At 40.0% G+C, this 19,071-nt stretch overlaps 2 protein-coding genes across 2 annotated transcripts; both read right to left on the reverse strand.

The window, feature by feature from the left end:
• Positions 1–4,603: 4,603 nt before the first annotated feature.
• LOC131805112 (histone H1.1-like) lies at positions 4,604–5,278 on the reverse strand. The gene is made up of 2 exons (XM_059128359.1): positions 4,990–5,278; positions 4,604–4,932 (listed from the first exon to the last, which is right to left on the reverse strand). Exons 1-2 carry the CDS (start codon positions 5,276–5,278, stop codon positions 4,604–4,606), a joined length of 618 nt encoding a protein of 205 aa, XP_058984342.1.
• A 12,422-nt stretch (positions 5,279–17,700) lies between these two features.
• On the reverse strand, positions 17,701–18,168 carry LOC131804944 (histone H3-like). The gene has a single exon (XM_059128177.1). The coding sequence runs from the start codon at positions 18,116–18,118 to the stop codon at positions 17,708–17,710; it is 411 nt and encodes a 136-aa protein (XP_058984160.1). The 5' UTR covers positions 18,119–18,168; the 3' UTR covers positions 17,701–17,707.
• Positions 18,169–19,071: the final 903 nt, after the last annotated feature.

Raw genomic sequence — 19,071 nt, forward strand, 5'->3', positions numbered from 1 at the left:
GGGCCTGTCAATTGAGGTACCGTCTGCAGTAAACGTAGAGCAAAACGTAACCATAGGGCCCAAATCATCCATGTCCTCCGCAACCCGATTAACAGAGCTTCGGAAGTCATAATCTATTGGTCCATTCACTGGTCTAAGCCCACTTTGCAGATAATCCGCAATTTCTTCGGATTTCAAAGTATCTGTTACGATTAGCTCACCATTTCCATCCAGTAAGTCGCCAATAGGATCCCTGTAAGTAAGTCCAGCGGCGGCCTTAACTTGTCCAAAGGTTCAATTATCTATTTTAATTCCTTCTAAGAGGCCTTGATAACGCTCCTGCTCGAATATTCGGATTGAGTCCTCTATAATACGGTCTAAGTTACGTATGTCAGCCCTAAGTGTCGAAAATCTGGATGGGTCATTGGATCTACGTAGGGTTCTAGAGATTCTACGGCGTTCTTGAATAAAACCAAGTATTCTAGGGGGAAGATTTCCTAGGGCCAAATGCTTACTTCTTTGCTTCGGGACAGAGACCTCTATGGCGTTCTTAAAAATCGTTTCCAGATTGCAAACAGTTCTGTCAATCTGTTCGACGGGGACATTTGTATCAGCAGGGAGAGAAATGTCAGTAAGACCCTGATTTATTTCTCTCCTGAAACGATTAATATTCATCTTGTTAAAGTTTCGATACAAGTTTGGTTCCCCAGTGAGGAAACCACCCAACCAAAGAATGACCTCTATCGCCCTATGGTCCGATTCAAAATCATAGGTTGACACGGTTCTGTTACCGCCCACCATTGGCAGACCTGGGGTGCGCAGAAACACATCAATAAAGGATCCGCCTGAGTCATTTGGCCTTGTGGGACAGTCAGCTGAGAAAATCTCGAAATTAGGACAATCTATCAAATACGAGGCTAATGCCCTACCCTAGCGTCAGTTTCAGAACCGCCCCAAGATGGATGTTTGGCATTTAGGTCACCTGCTATTAGAACTTCACCATTCTGATACAAATCGATTAAAGGCTGAAGATCGGACGGTACAAAGTTTACATTCGGGGGACAATAGGTTGTCGCAAAGATTACTGCGGTACCATTATCTCTCAACATTTTGACGACGCACGATTCTACCACACCTGTTTTAATTGAGATACGTTCACAATTGAATTTTTCTCGGATTAGAACTGCGGTTCCACCACCGCCTCCGCCTTCTCTATGTTGAATAAAACTTTTAAACCTCTCTAAGCTGAATTTATGGGAGGTCCTAAGTTTATGCTCTGCAATAAGTATAACGTCAGGGTTGCGTGTCTTCATATAATTTTTTAAGAAGTGTCTTTTGTTAAAGAGACTATCGAGTTGACGTTTATAAATGCTACTTTAAAATTGGACATCGCTAGCAACAAACAATAGCCATGCTGACATTGCGGCATCTAGTCCTGCTTTGGCTCGGATCTCCTGGAATATGGGGCCAAATGTTTTTGCCTTCTCGCATTTTTGGTTAAAATCGGATCCAAAAAATTGGACGATATTACCAGCATTTGTTCCCAAATTTTGTTTAGAGGAAACATTCTGTGCTGGACGACTTGTGCGTGAAGTACTCTTATTAGCGGTGGCAGTACCCATGACCGCAGCAAAGGAGACACCTTCACGGATATCAGCTAGCCTTTGGATTTGATTTGCGACCTAGCTTGAGCCACAGCCTTAGATTTTTCCTTTCTAGCCAAAATCGCCAGTCGACGAGGACAATCCCGAGCAGATGCCGGGTGACCAACTAGCCCACAATTGGCACACTTACATGGTATTGCAGGTTTCGATACAGTTCCCCCTGTAATGGGGTCTGTAGATTCAATGAATGTTTCCTGTTCTTTTGGGGGAACAGGGCATTTACTTTTATCGTGGTTGTCGCCACATTTAACACAGACAGATGTGATGTTGCAATTCATTGACACATGTCCGGGCTTCTGGCAGTTAAAACAACGAACATATGTAATGCCTTTGTCCTTAGTAATTTTAATATTACAGTCCAGAATACAGCGTAGGTTATACAAACTATTGATGTCTGATTGTTTGGTAACTCGGAGCAACCATTTCTTGTCAGTTATACTAACGAGACCTACTACTTCTACTTTGAGAGGAAGTTTTTGCTCGAGGAAGTCCTTCACCTCTGTGTTTAAATAATCTTTAGGAAGATTATTTATCACCAATTTATAGGGTAATAAGAACCTAGGCGTATGGGTATGATATTTATACCCACGGTCTGAAAGTAATTGTTTCACTTTCTCGTACATTTGGAGGCCCTTCACCTTGAGAGACAACACAGACGGACGCAAATATGTTATAGTGAACTCACCTGTATGGTAATGCTGGTTGAGGATCCCTGCAAGTTCCCTGACATTAACACCGTGTATCGTAAACGCTAGCATCACTTTGGCAGTGGATGGTTTACTGGAGGGGGGCATCTTATTCATCGCTTCTTTCGTCGCTTCCTTCGTCGTTGGTTTCTTCTGGCTCGCCTTATCTGACACGGCAGGATACTCTGCAGCCGCTTTCGTCTTTGGGATAACACCTTTAGTAATTTCCATCGGTGTAGAATTCTTTGGAATTTCATCTGTTTTCGCCATGCCGATCATCCATTGGAGGAGGATTGGCTTTTTCCTGCACTGGCAGTGTGTCAGAAACATCCATTGATTGCATTGATGAAGTGGGAGGGTTATGATGTTTAACTCCCATTTGCTTGTCTAACTTCCTCTGCAGATCAGCAATGGTCCTATGAAAGGCCATTTCACGACCATGTGCTAGAGATAATTTAAGCACAGTCTCTTCCTGGGTCTTAATGACGGCGTCCAATTTTGTCATTAGAGAGCGGTTTTCTACTTGTGCTCTAGCCAGATCTTTTGTTAGTTGCTGAACCAATGCGTTAAGCTTCGCAGATTCGAAGTTAGGATAGCTGTTGCTATTACTATTGCAGCGTTTCTTCTTCCTTTTCCTGTACCTATCAGATATCACAACATGATAGCCACCACTAGTTGTGCCATTGTCGGAGATTTCAGCAAATTCACCTTTGTCATGAATAGCAGATACATCCCCCATTTCCACAGCAGTTGACTTCGTATCGACATTTAAATTAGCCGGTACACAAACGCTTTTCATAGCATCGACCTTTTTCGCTGATTCGTCAAAGTTTTTCACAGCACTGACCTTTTTGATATCATCTACCATCGTAGCGGATACACAAACCTTCTGCACTGTTTATCGGTAATAGATACGGCCTTGCCATTCTTCTTCACTGCTCCATCGGCCGACATGGTGATGTTGGTATACCACTAGATGGCGCGCCGACGGGCACACGGTATTGCGGTTTATCGACAGGGGTATTATCGCCTGTTATTAAAGCTCAAAATGAAAATGCTTTAAAAACTTTTTAGCAGAGCCAAATTTCACATGCACAGTCACAACACACAAGCTCACAATATTAGTTTTTTATCCGCTAAAGAACCGAACTGATCAACACCACAACACCGATCAACGTTGCCATCGCCACGAAAACGAGTATTTATAGAAAATTGTGCTGTTAGCATCAACTTTCGGTGTTGATATGTTAGTGAATTCTTACCTATCGGTATACCAAATGTACACGCACACACAAAAGAGAACATACAATACTAACGGCAAATGTACACACACACATATAACTGTACATACTTTACTTGTGCGTTAAATGGTTGGAGAGAGCCTCAAATTTTGTATAAATACGAGCGGAATCGCCCGGAAAAAAAAATATTAAAAAAAATATTAGTTCTCAAACTGTTAGTGAAGTGATAAGTGAAATAAACTAAAGTGAAAAAATGACTGGTCGTGGTAAAGGTGGTAAAGGCTTGGGAAAAGGTGGCGCTAAACGTCACAGGAAAGTGCTCCGTGATAACATCCAAGGTATTACCAAGCCAGCTATAAGACGCACGCCGTCAGTGAAGGTACCAAGGCTGTTACTAAATTTTCATTTTGCGTCGAAATACTACCTTAAAAGACCCTTTTCAGGGCCACAAAAAACATTTCAAAAGAGATCATATTTTGTTGAAGCTACAATTTATCATTAATAAATATAAGGCTGAGGCAGAAATATAAGGCTGAGGCAGAAATTTTCAAAGGAAAAAATATATTGATGGAAAATGTAAATATTTTGTCAAAATGTCATTTTTAGATGAAATTTGTGAAATTAAACAGAGAATACGAAAATATCAACATTTTTAAAATTAAGTAGAAAGTATAAAAATGACCAAATTATGGGGATTTTCGAGAATTATGACCTGTGGGTAATTAGGAAAAATTTTAAATATTTTATTATCTTTTATGGCCTGGGTTAAAAAATAATCCAGTGGCGTCCACCATTATATTGGCTCAATAAAATTACCTAATAAGAACAGTAATTAGCGAAAGTAATTTTTTTCCCAAAATTAAACACGTGTACAAATTTACTTATTTATTTAGGTAACAAATATATACGATAACTGTTGAAAATAAATATTTTTCTCTTTTCTAATTTAATTTGTAGCTCTGAAAAGGGCTGTTAGATAGTATGTTTTCGAATATCGAAAATATTGTGGAAAAAGTAATCTTTCTGGGAAAAATTACTTCTTGGCGGCGGTTTTCTTAGCAGCTGGCTTCTTTGCTGCTGCGGCCTTTTTGGGCTTAGCAGCTGCAGTTTTTGCCTTGGGTGCCTTTGGTTTAGTGGCAGATGCTTTGGCGGCGGTCTTTGCTGGTTTAGCTTTAACTGTACCGGTTTTCTTGGCAGCCTTTGCCTTTGTTTTGTCGGCCTTCTTCTTTTCAGCGGTCTTCTTGGCGGCAGAGGGTTTTTTGGCAGCTGCCTTCTTCTCACCAGCGGCCTTTTTAGGGGCGGCAGCCTTCTTCTTTTTGTCACCAGCGGCTGGGGCCTTCTTCTTCTTTTCGGCAATCTTGGCTTTGGGTTCCTTGGAGGCCGAAGCAGACTATTTGAATGAACCAGAAGCACCCTTACCTTTAGTTTGGATCAAATTTCCACTGGCAACGGCACCTTTCAAGTACTTCTTGATGAAGGGGGCCAATTTTTGGGCATCTACTTTGTAGGTGCTGGCCAAGTATTTCTTGATGGCGGGCAATGATGAACCTCCACGTTCCTTCAGGTTCTTGTTGGCGGCATCAACCATTTGCTGGGTTGGAGGGTGGGTAGGGGCAGCTGATTGCTTCTTTGCTTTGACAGCGGCTTTTTTTGGTGCTTTTTTCTCAACTGGGGAGGCGGTGGCTTCAGCAACGGCGGCTTCAGACATGGTTATTCACTGTTTGGTTTATATTTCACTGTTAACACAAATACACTCACAAATTTATGTGTACTATTATTTTTGTTAGCGGCGTTCAAGTTCAAGTTCAATTTATTGAGATTATATTCATTACATTTTTTGGCTTTCGCCTAACCTTAAGTAAAATTAAAAATAATATTTGTACTTAGCATACTAGTATTTATCTAAGTCTATCTTATAATTACGTATATACATACATAGGTTGCAGCAGGTATGCAACCTATACTTAAGTCTAAAAATTAATATTATTAATTTATCTTTGAATAATTTCAACAAAAATTTTATTTCTTTTTCTCCCAAAAACATAATCTTAAAAAAGGAGTATCTTATCAATTTTTGTTTTAGATTCTTACATACTACTTAAAAACTAGGCACTTAAAATAATAATTATATACATATATACAGAGGACGTATCATCGGCTATTGTTCCAATTGGTAGACGGTGTTGTATAAGTCGAATGTTTTGTACCGGCGATGGTAGAACACTAATTGGTCTTCATTAAATAAAAGGCCTTCATTATTGAGGATTTCAAGGCTATTTGGAGGATGGTAATTTGCCTCCAATAGTCCATCAACATGTGGGGAGCTGTTTTCAAGACTTCTTGCAACCAAAGCGTTTTCGCAGTAAGTTGCTTTGTGTAGAAAGTTGAGAGCACTCTTCGCCAAAAATAATTTGGGGGCAATCGCCATATCCCATCATGACCCAAATAATGTTTTAGATTAAGGCAAGACCTTAAGATACCCCTTTCGCAGATTCGAATTCTCTCCATCTGATGGGAAGATATTCCGTACCAAACCGGGAACGCATAGGCCACTATTGGTCTTATTATCTGCTTATAAATTAACAATTTCACCGGGAGGGATAGACCGCCAGTTCGGCATATTATTCTTTGAAAAGCCCAGAATAGTTTTCTGGCTTTTTCTAGAATATGGTTAACATGTCTGACGAACTCAAAATTATAGTGGAATACCACTCCAAGGTATTTGAGCTCCTCAGACACATGTACCAACTGTCCGCCAATGCATGGGGTTGCCTCAAACCCTCTAGAGCTGGGGTACAGATATTTTTTTAGGCCTTTGAAAACAATGGCCTCGCATTTGCCAATATTTAGACACATTTTCCATCTGTAGAAATATACAGAGAGGTTCTCTAGATATTCGTTCAGACGTATGTTTGTGTTGTATGCATGTGCCCCCGTGGCGGCTATAAAAATATCATCTGCTTAGATGAGAAGTAAGTCACTCACGGGGGGCAGAGGGATGTCGCACAGAAATATATTGAATAGAACGGGGCCCAACAAGGATCCTTGAGGGACTCCCGTGTATATTTCTCTGGCGGATGAATGCGAATCACCTATCCTTACTTTAAATTTCCTAGACTGAAGGAAGTCGTATACTAGTCTACAGATAAGGTGAGAAAAATTTAAACTCTTCATTTTGTAGACTATGGCATTATGCCAGACATTGTCGAACGCTCTAGAGAAGTCTAAACTAACCCCTATGGTTATATGCCTGCGATTTAGTGCTCTAGAAACATGATCACCTAAAACAGAGAGAGCATGAGACGTAGATAATCCTTTTCTGAAGCCAAATTGGCAATCAGAGAGTAATTCTTTGTCTTCAATTTCATTAGAAATATTTCTTAAAATGAAATATTCCAGTAATTTTCCAAAGACCGAAATCAAACTGATGGGCCTATAGCTATTCCTATTGGTCGGGTCCTTACCAGGCTTTAAAATTGGGACAGTTATGGCTATTTTCCATGCCCTAGGAAAATATCCCAAATTTATACATTGGTTGAAAATTATCGCAAGATTTATCCATGTAGAGTTGTCAGTGTTCCTCAAGACGATTTCAGGAACACTGTCAACACCACTGGATTTGCGATTAGGTCTGGCTTTTACTGCAGAACCTATATCTGCAGGAGATATAAGCCTCAGATTATTTATTGAGCCACCATTTGAACCGTCCGCTAGTAAATTTTGTGAAAAATTGACTATTGGTGTCTTTGTCATAAATTCCCTCTCAATGCTGTTGATTGCAGAGTCTTGTGGACTAAAGATGAAGCCATTTTCGTCCACAAGATTTGGAATTGGGTTACGTTTACAACCTGCTGCAGATTTTACCTTGCTGTAGACCCTATTGTCCATTTTTATATTATTCAGGAAGTTGGTCCAATGCTCACATTCGTGCACTGATATCAATTCCTGAACAATTTTATTGAGTTTATTAATCTCTGCCCTAATGGTATCGTATCGACTAGGATTTCCTGTACGAAAGAGGGTTCTTCTTAGACGTTTCTTTTCCCTTATCAGATTATGAATATTGTCTGGTAGGGGGCGGAGGCCCCTAGCACCAAGTGAAAATTTGGGGATGGTGTCGACCATGGCTGATTGAAAAATAGACGTCATTTTTTCAATACCATTATCTATTTCATATATAGATGCATTTCTATCTGCCGCAATGCGACAAGCAGGTAATTGTTCATCTAAAATTCTGTTGAACCTACGCTTGTTTATTTTTTTATAGTTGAAAATTTTGCGTTTTTCCCTATGTTCAGGGTCTATTCCATGCACTTGCATTACAATAGCTAGGTGGTCTGAATTACAATCAATAGTACTCAGCCCCAGCCCACTATTATCATCGATGGATATGCCCAGCGAAGCTATACATATGACTATATATGTACTACTGTCCCCACTTATCCTAGTCGGCCCTCCCGTGGGAAAGATTATAAGGTCAGGGCAACCTAAAATAAAATAAAATCATACACCATTCTGCCCCTAGAATATATAGTGTTTCCTCCCCAATTAATATGCCTGGCATTTAGATCAGCGCCAATTAAAAGTTCACCCTCAGAGGACAGATGGCGCAGGGGCTCCAGATCGGCTGCTTCGAAGACGTCAGCAGGCCTGCAATACAGGCTCACAAAATGAAGCGATGATCCATCTGTCCTAAATAATTTAACACAGCTATTTTCTATAATGCCAGTATTTATATTTACTAGCTCACTTCTAAAAGTATCTCTGGTGAGAATGGCTGTACCTCTACCAGGTCCTTGTCTACGTTTTTGAATAAAAATATTGTATCCTTCCATCTCCAGGTTTTGATGGGCAGACAATCTATGCTCCGCCAACATCACCACATCCGGTCGGTGTTCATCAAGAAATAATCGAAATTGATGTTTCTTAGATCTCGACACAAGAGAGTTGATATTGGCGAAAATGCATTTACGTTGTCTAATCATCAAAACCAAGAGAAGTTAGGATGCCAACCATAGCTTTTGCTTGACTATCCTCATTTAAACTATTAATGTCCTTGGCATATCTACGTACCTTATTTAGACAGGTAAAGAAGTCTTTACCAAAGTTTTTGGTACATATTTCATTGAATTTTTCAAATGAATCCATAGCTTCACACATCGGTCCCTGATTTGTATTTACCGTTGTGTGCTGAATGTTGCCTATGTTGGCATTTTGTTTTGATGAGCTGGCATATGTTACACCGGGTTTTACTTTTCCACTGTTTAGTGGAAAGGAATTTTTCTTAGGTGTTTCAGCTTTTTCAACTTTAGCGTTATTTAATTTGGCCAGAAGAGCCTTTTTAATGGGGCATTGCTTTGAATTAGCAGGATGACCCTCTTTATTACAAGTTGCACATTTAAATACAAATTCGGGTTCCATTCTAGTTTCCCCGGTATGGGGATCAGTGACCATAACCATTTTTGGTTTGTGTACGCCCTTAGGAATGTGGCAGTTGCCAGTGCCATGTGGTCCGGCACATTTCACACATTTATATGGTCTACCGCAATTGTTGGAAACGTGGCCATGAGCTTGGCAATTTTGGCATTGCGGCAATGTCTTCTTCTTGTCTTTTTTTAAACGAATTCTACAATTTAGAAACCAACGAATTTTGTAGAATTTGTTAATTTCCGAACCTTTGCCCAAAAATATGAGCCATTTTTCAAAGCCTAGCTTAACTACATTTTTAACCTCAAGTTTCATATCAAGGTTAGTCAAAGCGGCTTCTATGTCAACCTTATCATAGGTTGAGGACAGTCTCTCCATAACAATGGAGTGGGGGGTTTCATGTTTTGGAGAGAATGTGAGAAATTCTACCCCCTTTTCGACAAAGAGAGCTCTCACCCTCTGATGGTCCTCAGCTGATTGTAGCTGAAAATTAGCCTTTTTGCCACTAACAATGTTGATGGAAAAATTATTATGCCCTAACAATTCTCTAATGTCATTAGTCACAGATTTTATATTTACATTTAAAGTTATAATCATAGGAACAGACTTACTTTTTCTTCCAGAAATAGCCGATGATACGTCATTGGTGGTCTCAGAAATTTCCTCACTGGTGTCCATGTCGATGTTGGATTCTTAGGAGATAATCTTGACTTTGCGCTTAGGTTTCTTCTTTGTGTTAAGAGTTGATCCTGTTGTAGCAGCAATGTTGTCCTTTGTTGTTGTTGTTGTTGTTTGTTGTGCCTCGGAGTTGGCAAATAGTGTAGTTGCTTTGGCCGCAACTTTGGCTTCCTTCATCTTCGCTGGCACTCGGCTTGCGCTCAGCACGTTAATGCGTGGTTCCGGTGGTGTCTCCACTGTAGATTGCACTGGCACTGTGACAGTGGGGTCCTCCCTTAATATGGCATCTTCAACTTTTTTTGGTATACTGCTCATATGTACGTTTGTTGGAGCATGTTCTTTTTCCATTTGTGCTATAATACGTTTATAGCTCATTTCTCGGGAATGGGCAGATGTTAGTTGCTTGGCAGATTCAATTTGCATGTTTTTTAATAATGCAATTTCGGCTGACAGTGATTCATTTCTGCTTTCGAGATTTGTCCTCTTTGTTAGCGGCATTCACTCATTCATTCATTTCATTTATTTCCATCAATTCATTAAACAATTTAAAAATATCTTATGAGATAACAATAGTTGTTATATCTACTTAGCATAATTTCTTATTTTTCTAAGTTTATCTAATTACTACAATTTTCTGGTCTCAGCCATGCTGATACCTATCTATATACTTATATATCTATAAACTTATAATTATGATTATAATTAATATGTTCTCCTAAAAAAGATGTTTAAAAAATGGAGTCCCTAACATTTTGATTTTTAATTCTTACAACTAATTAAATCTACTCTTAAAAATACTTATTTTCTAAAGTTAAATCTACTTATAACTACTTAATCTAATAACTAATCTACTATTTACAATATGTACAATGGATGCTACACCGGCTATTGCGATACCTTATAGACGGGGTTTTCTAACGCGAGCGTCCCAAACCTTCGATGATAGAAGAGGAGATGGTCTTCTCTGTAGAGAAGAACCTCTTCATTAATCGTTAGTAAACTGCTCGGTGGCCTATAATTGGCCCGAGCTAGCCTGTCCATGTCTGTTTCATGTTCAAGGCTTTCTCTTACTAACCTGTTATCAACTGATGCGGCTCTGTCTAGGCACTTTAGAGCGCTAGCCATAAGAAATTTATCTATACGGCTAAAGTCGATCGATTCGTAAATTATCCTGTTGGGAGGTAAACGCCAGGTTCCATCTTCACCCTGGGTTCGCCTTAAGCCTAAACAGGGCCTTAAAATTCGCCTTTCCCAAACGCGGAGTCTTTCCATTTGGCTGGAAGATATTCCAAACCAAATAGGAAAGGCATATGCAATGAGAGGCCTTATTATTTGTTTGTAGATAAGTAATCTAACATTAACAGTCAGCCCTCCAGTCGTACTTATGGCGCGCTGGTAGGCCCAGTATACAATTTTGACTTTTCTAAGAGTGTAGTCAATGTGCCTAACAAACTCGAAGTTGCTATGCAAAATAACGCCCAGATATTTGATCTGGTCTGAATTGCGAATTTGTTGCCTTCCAATCGCAAGATTTGGCTCATACTGCCTGGCGCTGCGGTCTAAGTATTTTTTCTTGCCCTTGAAGGTAATCGCTTCACATTTGTCTACGTTTAAGCGCATTTTCCAGGTATGGAAATATTCGGAGAGCTGCTCCAAATATGCGTTTAAACGTGAGTTAGTGTTCCCCGCATGTGCTCCGGCCGCAGCGATGAAGATATCATCTGCATATGCCAGGAGCAAATGCCCTTCGGGCGCATGCGGTATATCACTAGTAAAAATGTTGAAAAGGACAGGTCCAAGGAGAGACCCTTGTGGTACCCCGGCATTTACAGCCCTTTCTGAAGAAAGGTCCTCATCAACTTTAACTCTAAAACTACGATTTGCTAGAAAACTAGTCACTAGTCTACATATATTAAAATCGAAGCCTAGCCTTCTCATTTTATATATGATGGCGTTTTGCCAAACATTATCAAATGCCTTGGCAAAATCTAAACTAACCGCGATTGTGATCTGCCGGTTATTTAGTGCCTTAGTCACAAAGGCCCCTAAGACCATGAGGGCTTGTGATGTTGAATGGCCTCGCCTGAAGCCAAATTGGCTGTCAGGTATAATTTCTTTATCTTCCATTATTTCTTTAATCTCCGAAAGTATAAAATATTCAAAAAGCTTCCCAAAAGCTGGGAGTAAGCTAATTGGTCTATAGTTATTGCAATGTGTTGGGTCCTTACCAGGTTTCAGGATGGGTATTGTTATCGCCCTTTTCCATGAAACCGGAAAATAGCCCAAGTTTATGCAATGGTTAAAGATAATCGAAATATGTTTCCAAGCAGCGCTATCGGTCCTCCTTAACACGATGTCAGGGATTCCATCCGGCCCCGCGGATTTGCGATTTGATCTTCTTCTTAACCCTGCCCCAATATTTGGTGCTTTGAGGAATTTATGTTGTCGCCATATATTGTCCTCACTTATTGTGGTTCCATCTGCAGTGAGGTGATCTGCAAATGTTACCAAAGGGGACGTATTATTATATATCGATACCTCATTTCTAACAGTATTACTGAAAGAGGAAGTATCGTTGGCATCGGAGTGTCCTTGGACAACGTCCGCTAACATGTCAGTCTTTTGACTAGACACGACTGCCGTAACCCCATCGTTACCGATGAGATCTGGGATTTTGGCATAGCGACTAATACCCGCTGCAGCCTTAACCCTACCGTACATACGATCGTTCACCTGGATTTCGCTGAGGTATCGTACCCATTGAACTGACTCGTATTCCGCAATCGCGCCTTGGATAATTCTATCGGCGTTGCGAATTTCCGCCCTGAGAGTTGAATACCTTTCAGGGTTTCTTGTACAATGTAATCTTCTCCGTAGAACTTTCTTCTGCCTGATTAGGTCTAGTATATGTGGCGAAAGTCTACGGGGTCCTCTATTCCCAGAATAAATTCTAGGAATACTGGACTCCATGGCGTTTCGGAAAACCTCGCTCGTGGCATCGATGCAAGCATCGATTTCCGAATGAGTAACATTCCGATTTATAGGAAGTTGGCAGTTGGGAAGCTCTTCTGCCAAAATCCTGTTAATTTGTCTTCTGTCCATTCTTCTATAATCAAAGAAAGTCCGTCTTGGTCTACTTTCCGGTTCGTTTCCGTAAACAATCATTTTTATAGCCCTGTGGTCAGAATTACAATCTAAAGTTGTAATTCCTCGCCCACCATTATCGTCTATATGTATACCAGATGAAGCCAAACAGATGTCAATGAAGGTTTGTGAACCTATGGTGACTCTGGTTGGTCCATCTGTGGGTATAACATTTAGATCAGGACAGCTAGTTAAAAAATCTAAAACTGTTTTCCCTCTGGTACAAGTTGAAACATTCCCCCAGCTAGTATGTTTAGCATTAAGGTCCGCCCCTATTATAACCTCCCCAGATCTAGCTAAGTCCCTAAGAGGTTCTAAGCTATTAATGTCAAATCTTTCATGAGGCCTGCAGTACATAGCCACTGCGTACAGTGGTGACCCGCCGGCCCTAAAGATCCTAATACAAGTACACTCGATGGGTCCCAAATCAAGTGGTACTTTTTCACATTTTATGTTTTCCCTTACTAATATAGCGGTACCCCCACCCCTAAGTTCTGGCCTATATTGTAAGTAACTAACGTACCCGCCTATATCAAATCTGTGGTTTTGAGATAGTTTATGTTCAGCCAACATCATGACCTCCGGCCGATGCTCATCGAGGAATAACCGGAGGTAGTGCCTCCTGTGCCTCGATATTACGGAGTTGATGTTGGCAAATATAAATGTAGTTGACCTAACCATTTATACCTAAAATACCTACTAGCGAGACCATGGATTTCGCCTGGCTCGCTTTGTCCTTACTCTTGAGTTCCTCAGAAAATTGACGAATCTGCATGACCGAGGTCAGGAAATCTTTTCCAAAGATTTCATTGCAGAGTTCATCAAAAAGAGTGAACCCACTAACAACTTGCCCTTAGGATTGTTGCTGGCCCAAAGTTATATTAGCTTTGGGTTGTTGTTGGCCCAGAGTTGTAGCTTTGGGCGCAGATGGAGTTTTTGTCGTTGTTGCAGAAGCAAACGACACACCAGGCTGTATCTTACCACTATTTATAGGGAAGTTAGCTTTTGGTGTAAACTCCGCAGTTTTTTGGTCTTACTTTCAGCTGCTTTAGCTAAAAGTTTGAGGCGAGTTGGACAGTCGCGAGCATTCGCGGCGTGTCCAGTACGGTTGCAGTTTACGCATTTGAATACGTAATCTGGCCGCATAGTAACCTTACCTGTAACTGGGTCAGTTACAGGTATCATTGTAGGCTTATTAACGCCCTTGGGAATTTTGCATTTCCTTGGGCCATGGTCACCTGCGCATTTAACGCAACAATATGGCATGCCACAATTTATCGACACATTATAGTGTCTTTGGCAATTGTGGCATTGCGTGAGACCTTTTTTCTTGTCCTTTCGGAAAAGGACATTGCCTGTGAGGACACGGCGTACTTTGTATAGGCCGTTAATGTCCGATCCTTTGCCCAAGTGGATCAGGAATTTGTTTCCCCCCAGTTTAGTGACACGTTTAATGTCGAGGTTTAGGTTCAAAGCTTTGAGCCCATCCTCGACATGTGTAGTGTCGTAGGTGTCCGATAGGCCCTCCATGACTACGGAGTACGGTGTTTGGCCTTTTGGAGCATGGGTATAAAAATGTATACCCTCTTTAACAAAAAATTCTTTCACCTTCTCATGGTCTTCCAATGAGGTAAGGTGAAAAGCACTAACCTTGCGATTGACTAATTTTACTGTAAATTTGTCGTGTCCGAGCAATTTAATCAAATTGTCAGTCACCCCCTTTACATTAACGTCAACTGTCGACAAAGGTGGTATCGACTTACCATTTTTTCCTGGTGTAGCATCCACTTTTCGCTTAACTGCTACTGCTGCCGCTGCTGCTGACGTTGTTGCTGCTGCTGCTGATGTTGTTGCTGCTGATGTTGTTGCTGCTGATGTTGTTGCTGTTTTGGGCTCTTCATTAGGTCCGTTGATAATTTGGACCTTCTTAACTTTCCGTCGTGGTTCTTTGGTCGGTTTTCCAGCGACCTCGACGTTCTTCTTCCCAGGCAGGATGGGCTTCTTGACTGCCTGTAGTGGAGCCCGGCTTGCTTCCACCTGAAACTGCGCCACCGGCGGTGTGCACGCAGACTGCCTCACTGGTGGCGTGAGCAGTTCGACCTCCATTGAGGCACCATCATTAAGTGTGGGTGAGCTCTCCATGATCTCACCGGCATTAACTGAGAATTTCTTCTCATACGCTGCAATAATGCGCTTGCAGCTGGAGACGCGCTGAAACTCAGTATTGAGTTGTCTGGCCGTCTCCTCTTGGCGCGCCTTGACGACAGCCAACTCTGCCGCCAAGGATTTGTTATCCTTCGCAAGAAGAGATAACGAGGTTTCCAGCTGGCGGATTTTAGCCTCCAGCTTCAACGATTCATAGGGCGAGTCGCCCTCTTGCGAACCACGTTTTTTCTTACGCTTCCGCTGCTTTCCAGCAGCGGCGCCGTCTGTGGTCGTGTCGTCTGTTGTGTCCTCTATACCAGCCGAGACACAAACAATGGGCACGGCTTTGCCCGCGGGAACTGCAGTTACCAGTTGTTGGGGTACTGCATTACCGACCGCTGGAAACCTCCGGCCGGTGAAATCGTCGGTAGTGCCGTCACGAACTGCCTTATCGACAGTTCGAGCGGATAAAAACACTGCATTACCGACCGGCACTGCGTTACCATAAGGTACTACACTACCGACCGGTACTGCATTACCTACACCAATGGTCATTGGTACTACATTACCGACATGCGATACTGTACTACCGACCAAAGGTGACGACAATACCATCGTTACCGATACTGCATCACCACAGGGTACTGCACTACCGACTGACACTGCATTACCGACACCGCCGGTCATTAGTACTGTATTACCGACTAGCGGTACTGCATTACCGACCGACGGCCCCGGTACGGCATTATCATCGGCCACCTCCATCGGGGACCGACTGCTCCTACCAACAAGGGTACCAAGGCTCCTACCACCAAGGGAGCTGCTACCAGCGGCAATCCTTTCCAAGATTGCCGCAGGAGAGTCACTGGACACACTTCCCGACGACAGGCACAAATTCAATTTGCCGACGGGATTTTAGTGAAACTTGGAAAAATCTCTTCTAAGTTTGAAACAAAGAAGCTTGAAACAAAACCTTTCCAAGTCCACTTCACTTATCACTTTTCACTTTTTATTTAACACTTAGCACTGGCACTTGTCCGCAGACGGTCTGTTCACTCCAAGAGCTTAAGACAGACTCTTTGTTAGCGGCGAGCTAAAGTGTAGGTACATCGAAAAGATGAGATGTGCATAGTAGTCAATTGGTACATTTTTCGATAGATTGTGTGGAAGCGTGTTTAATTTTTTACAAAAGTTTTCGGAGAAATTAAATTTTCCTGAAGAAGCTTTGATAATTTCCACTAAAACGTTTAACTTGGCAGATTATAAAAATGTAATCACAAATTTCCAACTAAAATTTAAAAAAATCGAATTTTCTATGAAAAATCAATTGAAAATTCTTTTTGAAAATGTAGCCTAATATGTTTACTTTAGGATTAAAGAAAAATATCAATGAAATTTCATATTTTACCATGTGAAAAAATTGAAATTATTATGTGGTCTATGACAGCAGAAATCCTCTTGTTGGCATAATTTCAATGAAGAAAAGTTTTTCTTGAAATAAATTTGAAAGCTCAAATCTTAATAAGTTTTATAAAAATTTATTAAAAAACATTTCAGAATTTGTATATTTACATCAAAATATAACATTATTCACAAAAAGTCATAATTTACGGGGAAAAGTTACAAAATCCCCTGAATACTTCATACTGCCAATGTACAGGCATTCAGTGACAAACGGTTATGTATTTTCATTTTGCAATATTTTTTATGAAATTTAACATAATTTGTTCTAAAATTTATTAAAAATAGTATTAGAAGCCACTTTCTAAGTTATTTTGTCAAATTTTTGTTAATTTTATGAAAAAATATTCCCAAAAAGAAATTCCTCTTTATAGGCAAATATCACCTAGAACACTTGGAAATGTCATGAAATTAATTGCGTTTTACAAAATTGTTTTTCGATCAACTTTGAGGGCAGATATTATTGGCATTTCTTTTTATAATATTTTAAATTATATTTTACATCAAAATTCTCAACAAATCAATTATTTTCTTCTTCGATTTTTGAAAATAATAAATTATGACCAATTTCTCTAAATATATCGGACAAAAATAATTTTGTGATTCCATACGGAGAAAATTCATAAACAAATCTCTTAAAATGCTTTTAAAATATTTAAAAATTTTGCTGAAAAGGAATAAAACATATTTCATACATCATTCCTGAAAACAATTAAATAGGAGGGGCACAAATTTAGCTGGAAATTTTTAAAATTCACATGAAATAATTCGTATAAATTAAAGGCAGAGAATTTTTTCCCACTAAATTGAATAGTCCACAACAGAAAAAAAATGATCGAAGGGGCATAAAATAAAACAAAATGGACAAAGAAATCCCGTTAGAAAAATGTATGTAGTGGTTGTTTTTATGAGTCATAGAATTTTTTTCGAAGAGGGAGTACAAAAATGATAATAATTTTGCAAATTAAAGGAAAATATCAAAATGGATAATTCAACAAATTCAAATAAAATTAAAAAAAAAAATAAAATATTCGATCAAAATAAAATAAAAAAATAAAGTGACGAAAAATAATCAAGGAAAAAAACCAACATCAAAAAAATACTTCGTTATTTTAAAAATTTTCAAAAATAATCAAAGCCCTAAATTCTTTTTATTTATTTCAAAAAAATACTAAAAATTGTAGATTGAGTAAAAAAATATTTCTTTTTTGTAAAATATTTGTGGTCCTGAAAAGGACCGATTGTTTTGTTGTAAAAATGTTGCTTTTAAAACGTCAAGAATTTAAGCACGTTCTCCACGAATACGTCTGGCCAATTGGATATCTTTAGGCATGATAGTGACACGCTTAGCATGGATGGCGCACAAGTTAGTATCTTCGAAAAGACCAACCAAGTAGGCTTCGCTGGCTTCTTGCAAAGCCATAACAGCAGAGCTCTGGAAACGCAAGTCAGTTTTGAAATCTTGAGCGATTTCACGAACCAAACGTTGGAAGGGCAATTTGCGGATCAACAATTCAGTACTCTTCTGGTAACGACGGATTTGACGCAAAGCAACTGTACAGGGACGGAAACGATGAGGCTTCTTAACTCCGCCGGTGGCTGGGGCACTCTTACGGGCAGCTTTGCTGGCTAGTTGTTTACGGGGAGCCTTTCCACCGGTCGATTTACGGGCAGTTTGCTTAGTACGAGCCATTTTTCACTTGAATTTTTTTCACTTCACTAGAGATATGCACACAAACACTGTTAACACTGTAATAACGTTGCCATCGCCACGAAAACGAGTATTTATAGAAAATTGTGCTGTTAGCATCAACTTTCGGGGTTGATATGTTAGTGAATTCTTACTTATCGGTATACCAAATGTACACGCACACACAAAAGAGAACATGCAATACTAACGGCAAATGTACACACACACATATAACTGTACATACTTTACTTGTGCGTTAAATGGTTGGAGAGAGCCTCAAATTTTGTATAAATACGAGCGGAATCGCCCGGAAAAAAACATCAACATTCTGTGTTGTGAAGTGAAAGTGTAAACATCATAGTGATCAGTGAATAAACTAAAACAAAATTATTTGAACTTTTGTGAAAGACTTAAGAACCAAAACTTGAACTCATTAAAAAAAAAATAAAATCGGAATTATTCATTGTGGTTCATGTGTCAGTGCAAATGTTGAAATTTCTGATTACTGGCGTCAGCATGACTACTTTGGAGGATGATGGTGACAACGCGCTTTTTTCTGAGGATTCAGCAGATCTAGCAGCTGAAGCGCAAGTTATTCCCATGAATGATGATAATGTTTCCAGCGAATCTTCTGGCATACTGAAGAAAGAGAAACGCAGTAAGAAAAAGCGGAAACACAAGTCTGAAGACGACTCAATATATGAAAATATGAAATTGAGGGCAACAATAACTCAACTCGAAAATTCCCTTAAATGTATGGAAGACAATAATCGATGTCTCCTAGCGGAGCTCACCGCCTTAAGGAAACAACTAGAAGAGAATACCAAACTGCTGATGGAATTCCATTCTAAGGAAAACAGTTATAAGAGGGTAATAGCAACTCTCCAAAATCAACTGGCCACTGGCCAAAATACTTCAAATAACCAGTCTTTGGAAAATTTAAACATAATGCCAAA

The sequence above is a fragment of the Musca domestica genome, unplaced genomic scaffold (assembly GCF_030504385.1).
Source record: "Musca domestica strain aabys unplaced genomic scaffold, Musca_domestica.polishedcontigs.V.1.1 5, whole genome shotgun sequence".
Lineage (NCBI taxonomy): Eukaryota > Metazoa > Arthropoda > Insecta > Diptera > Muscidae > Musca > Musca domestica.

Coding starts and splice junctions, on each gene's coding strand:
- LOC131805112 (XM_059128359.1), bottom strand. CDS start 5,278: ATGTCTGAAGCCGCCGTTGCTGAAGCCACCGCCTCCCCAGTTGAGAAA. Junction 4,933..4,989: donor AAATTTGATCCAAACTAAAG/GTAAGGGTGCTT, acceptor AGGAACCCAAAG/CCAAGATTGCCGAAAAGAAG.
- LOC131804944 (XM_059128177.1), bottom strand. CDS start 18,118: ATGGCTCGTACTAAGCAAACTGCCCGTAAATCGACCGGTGGAAAGGCT.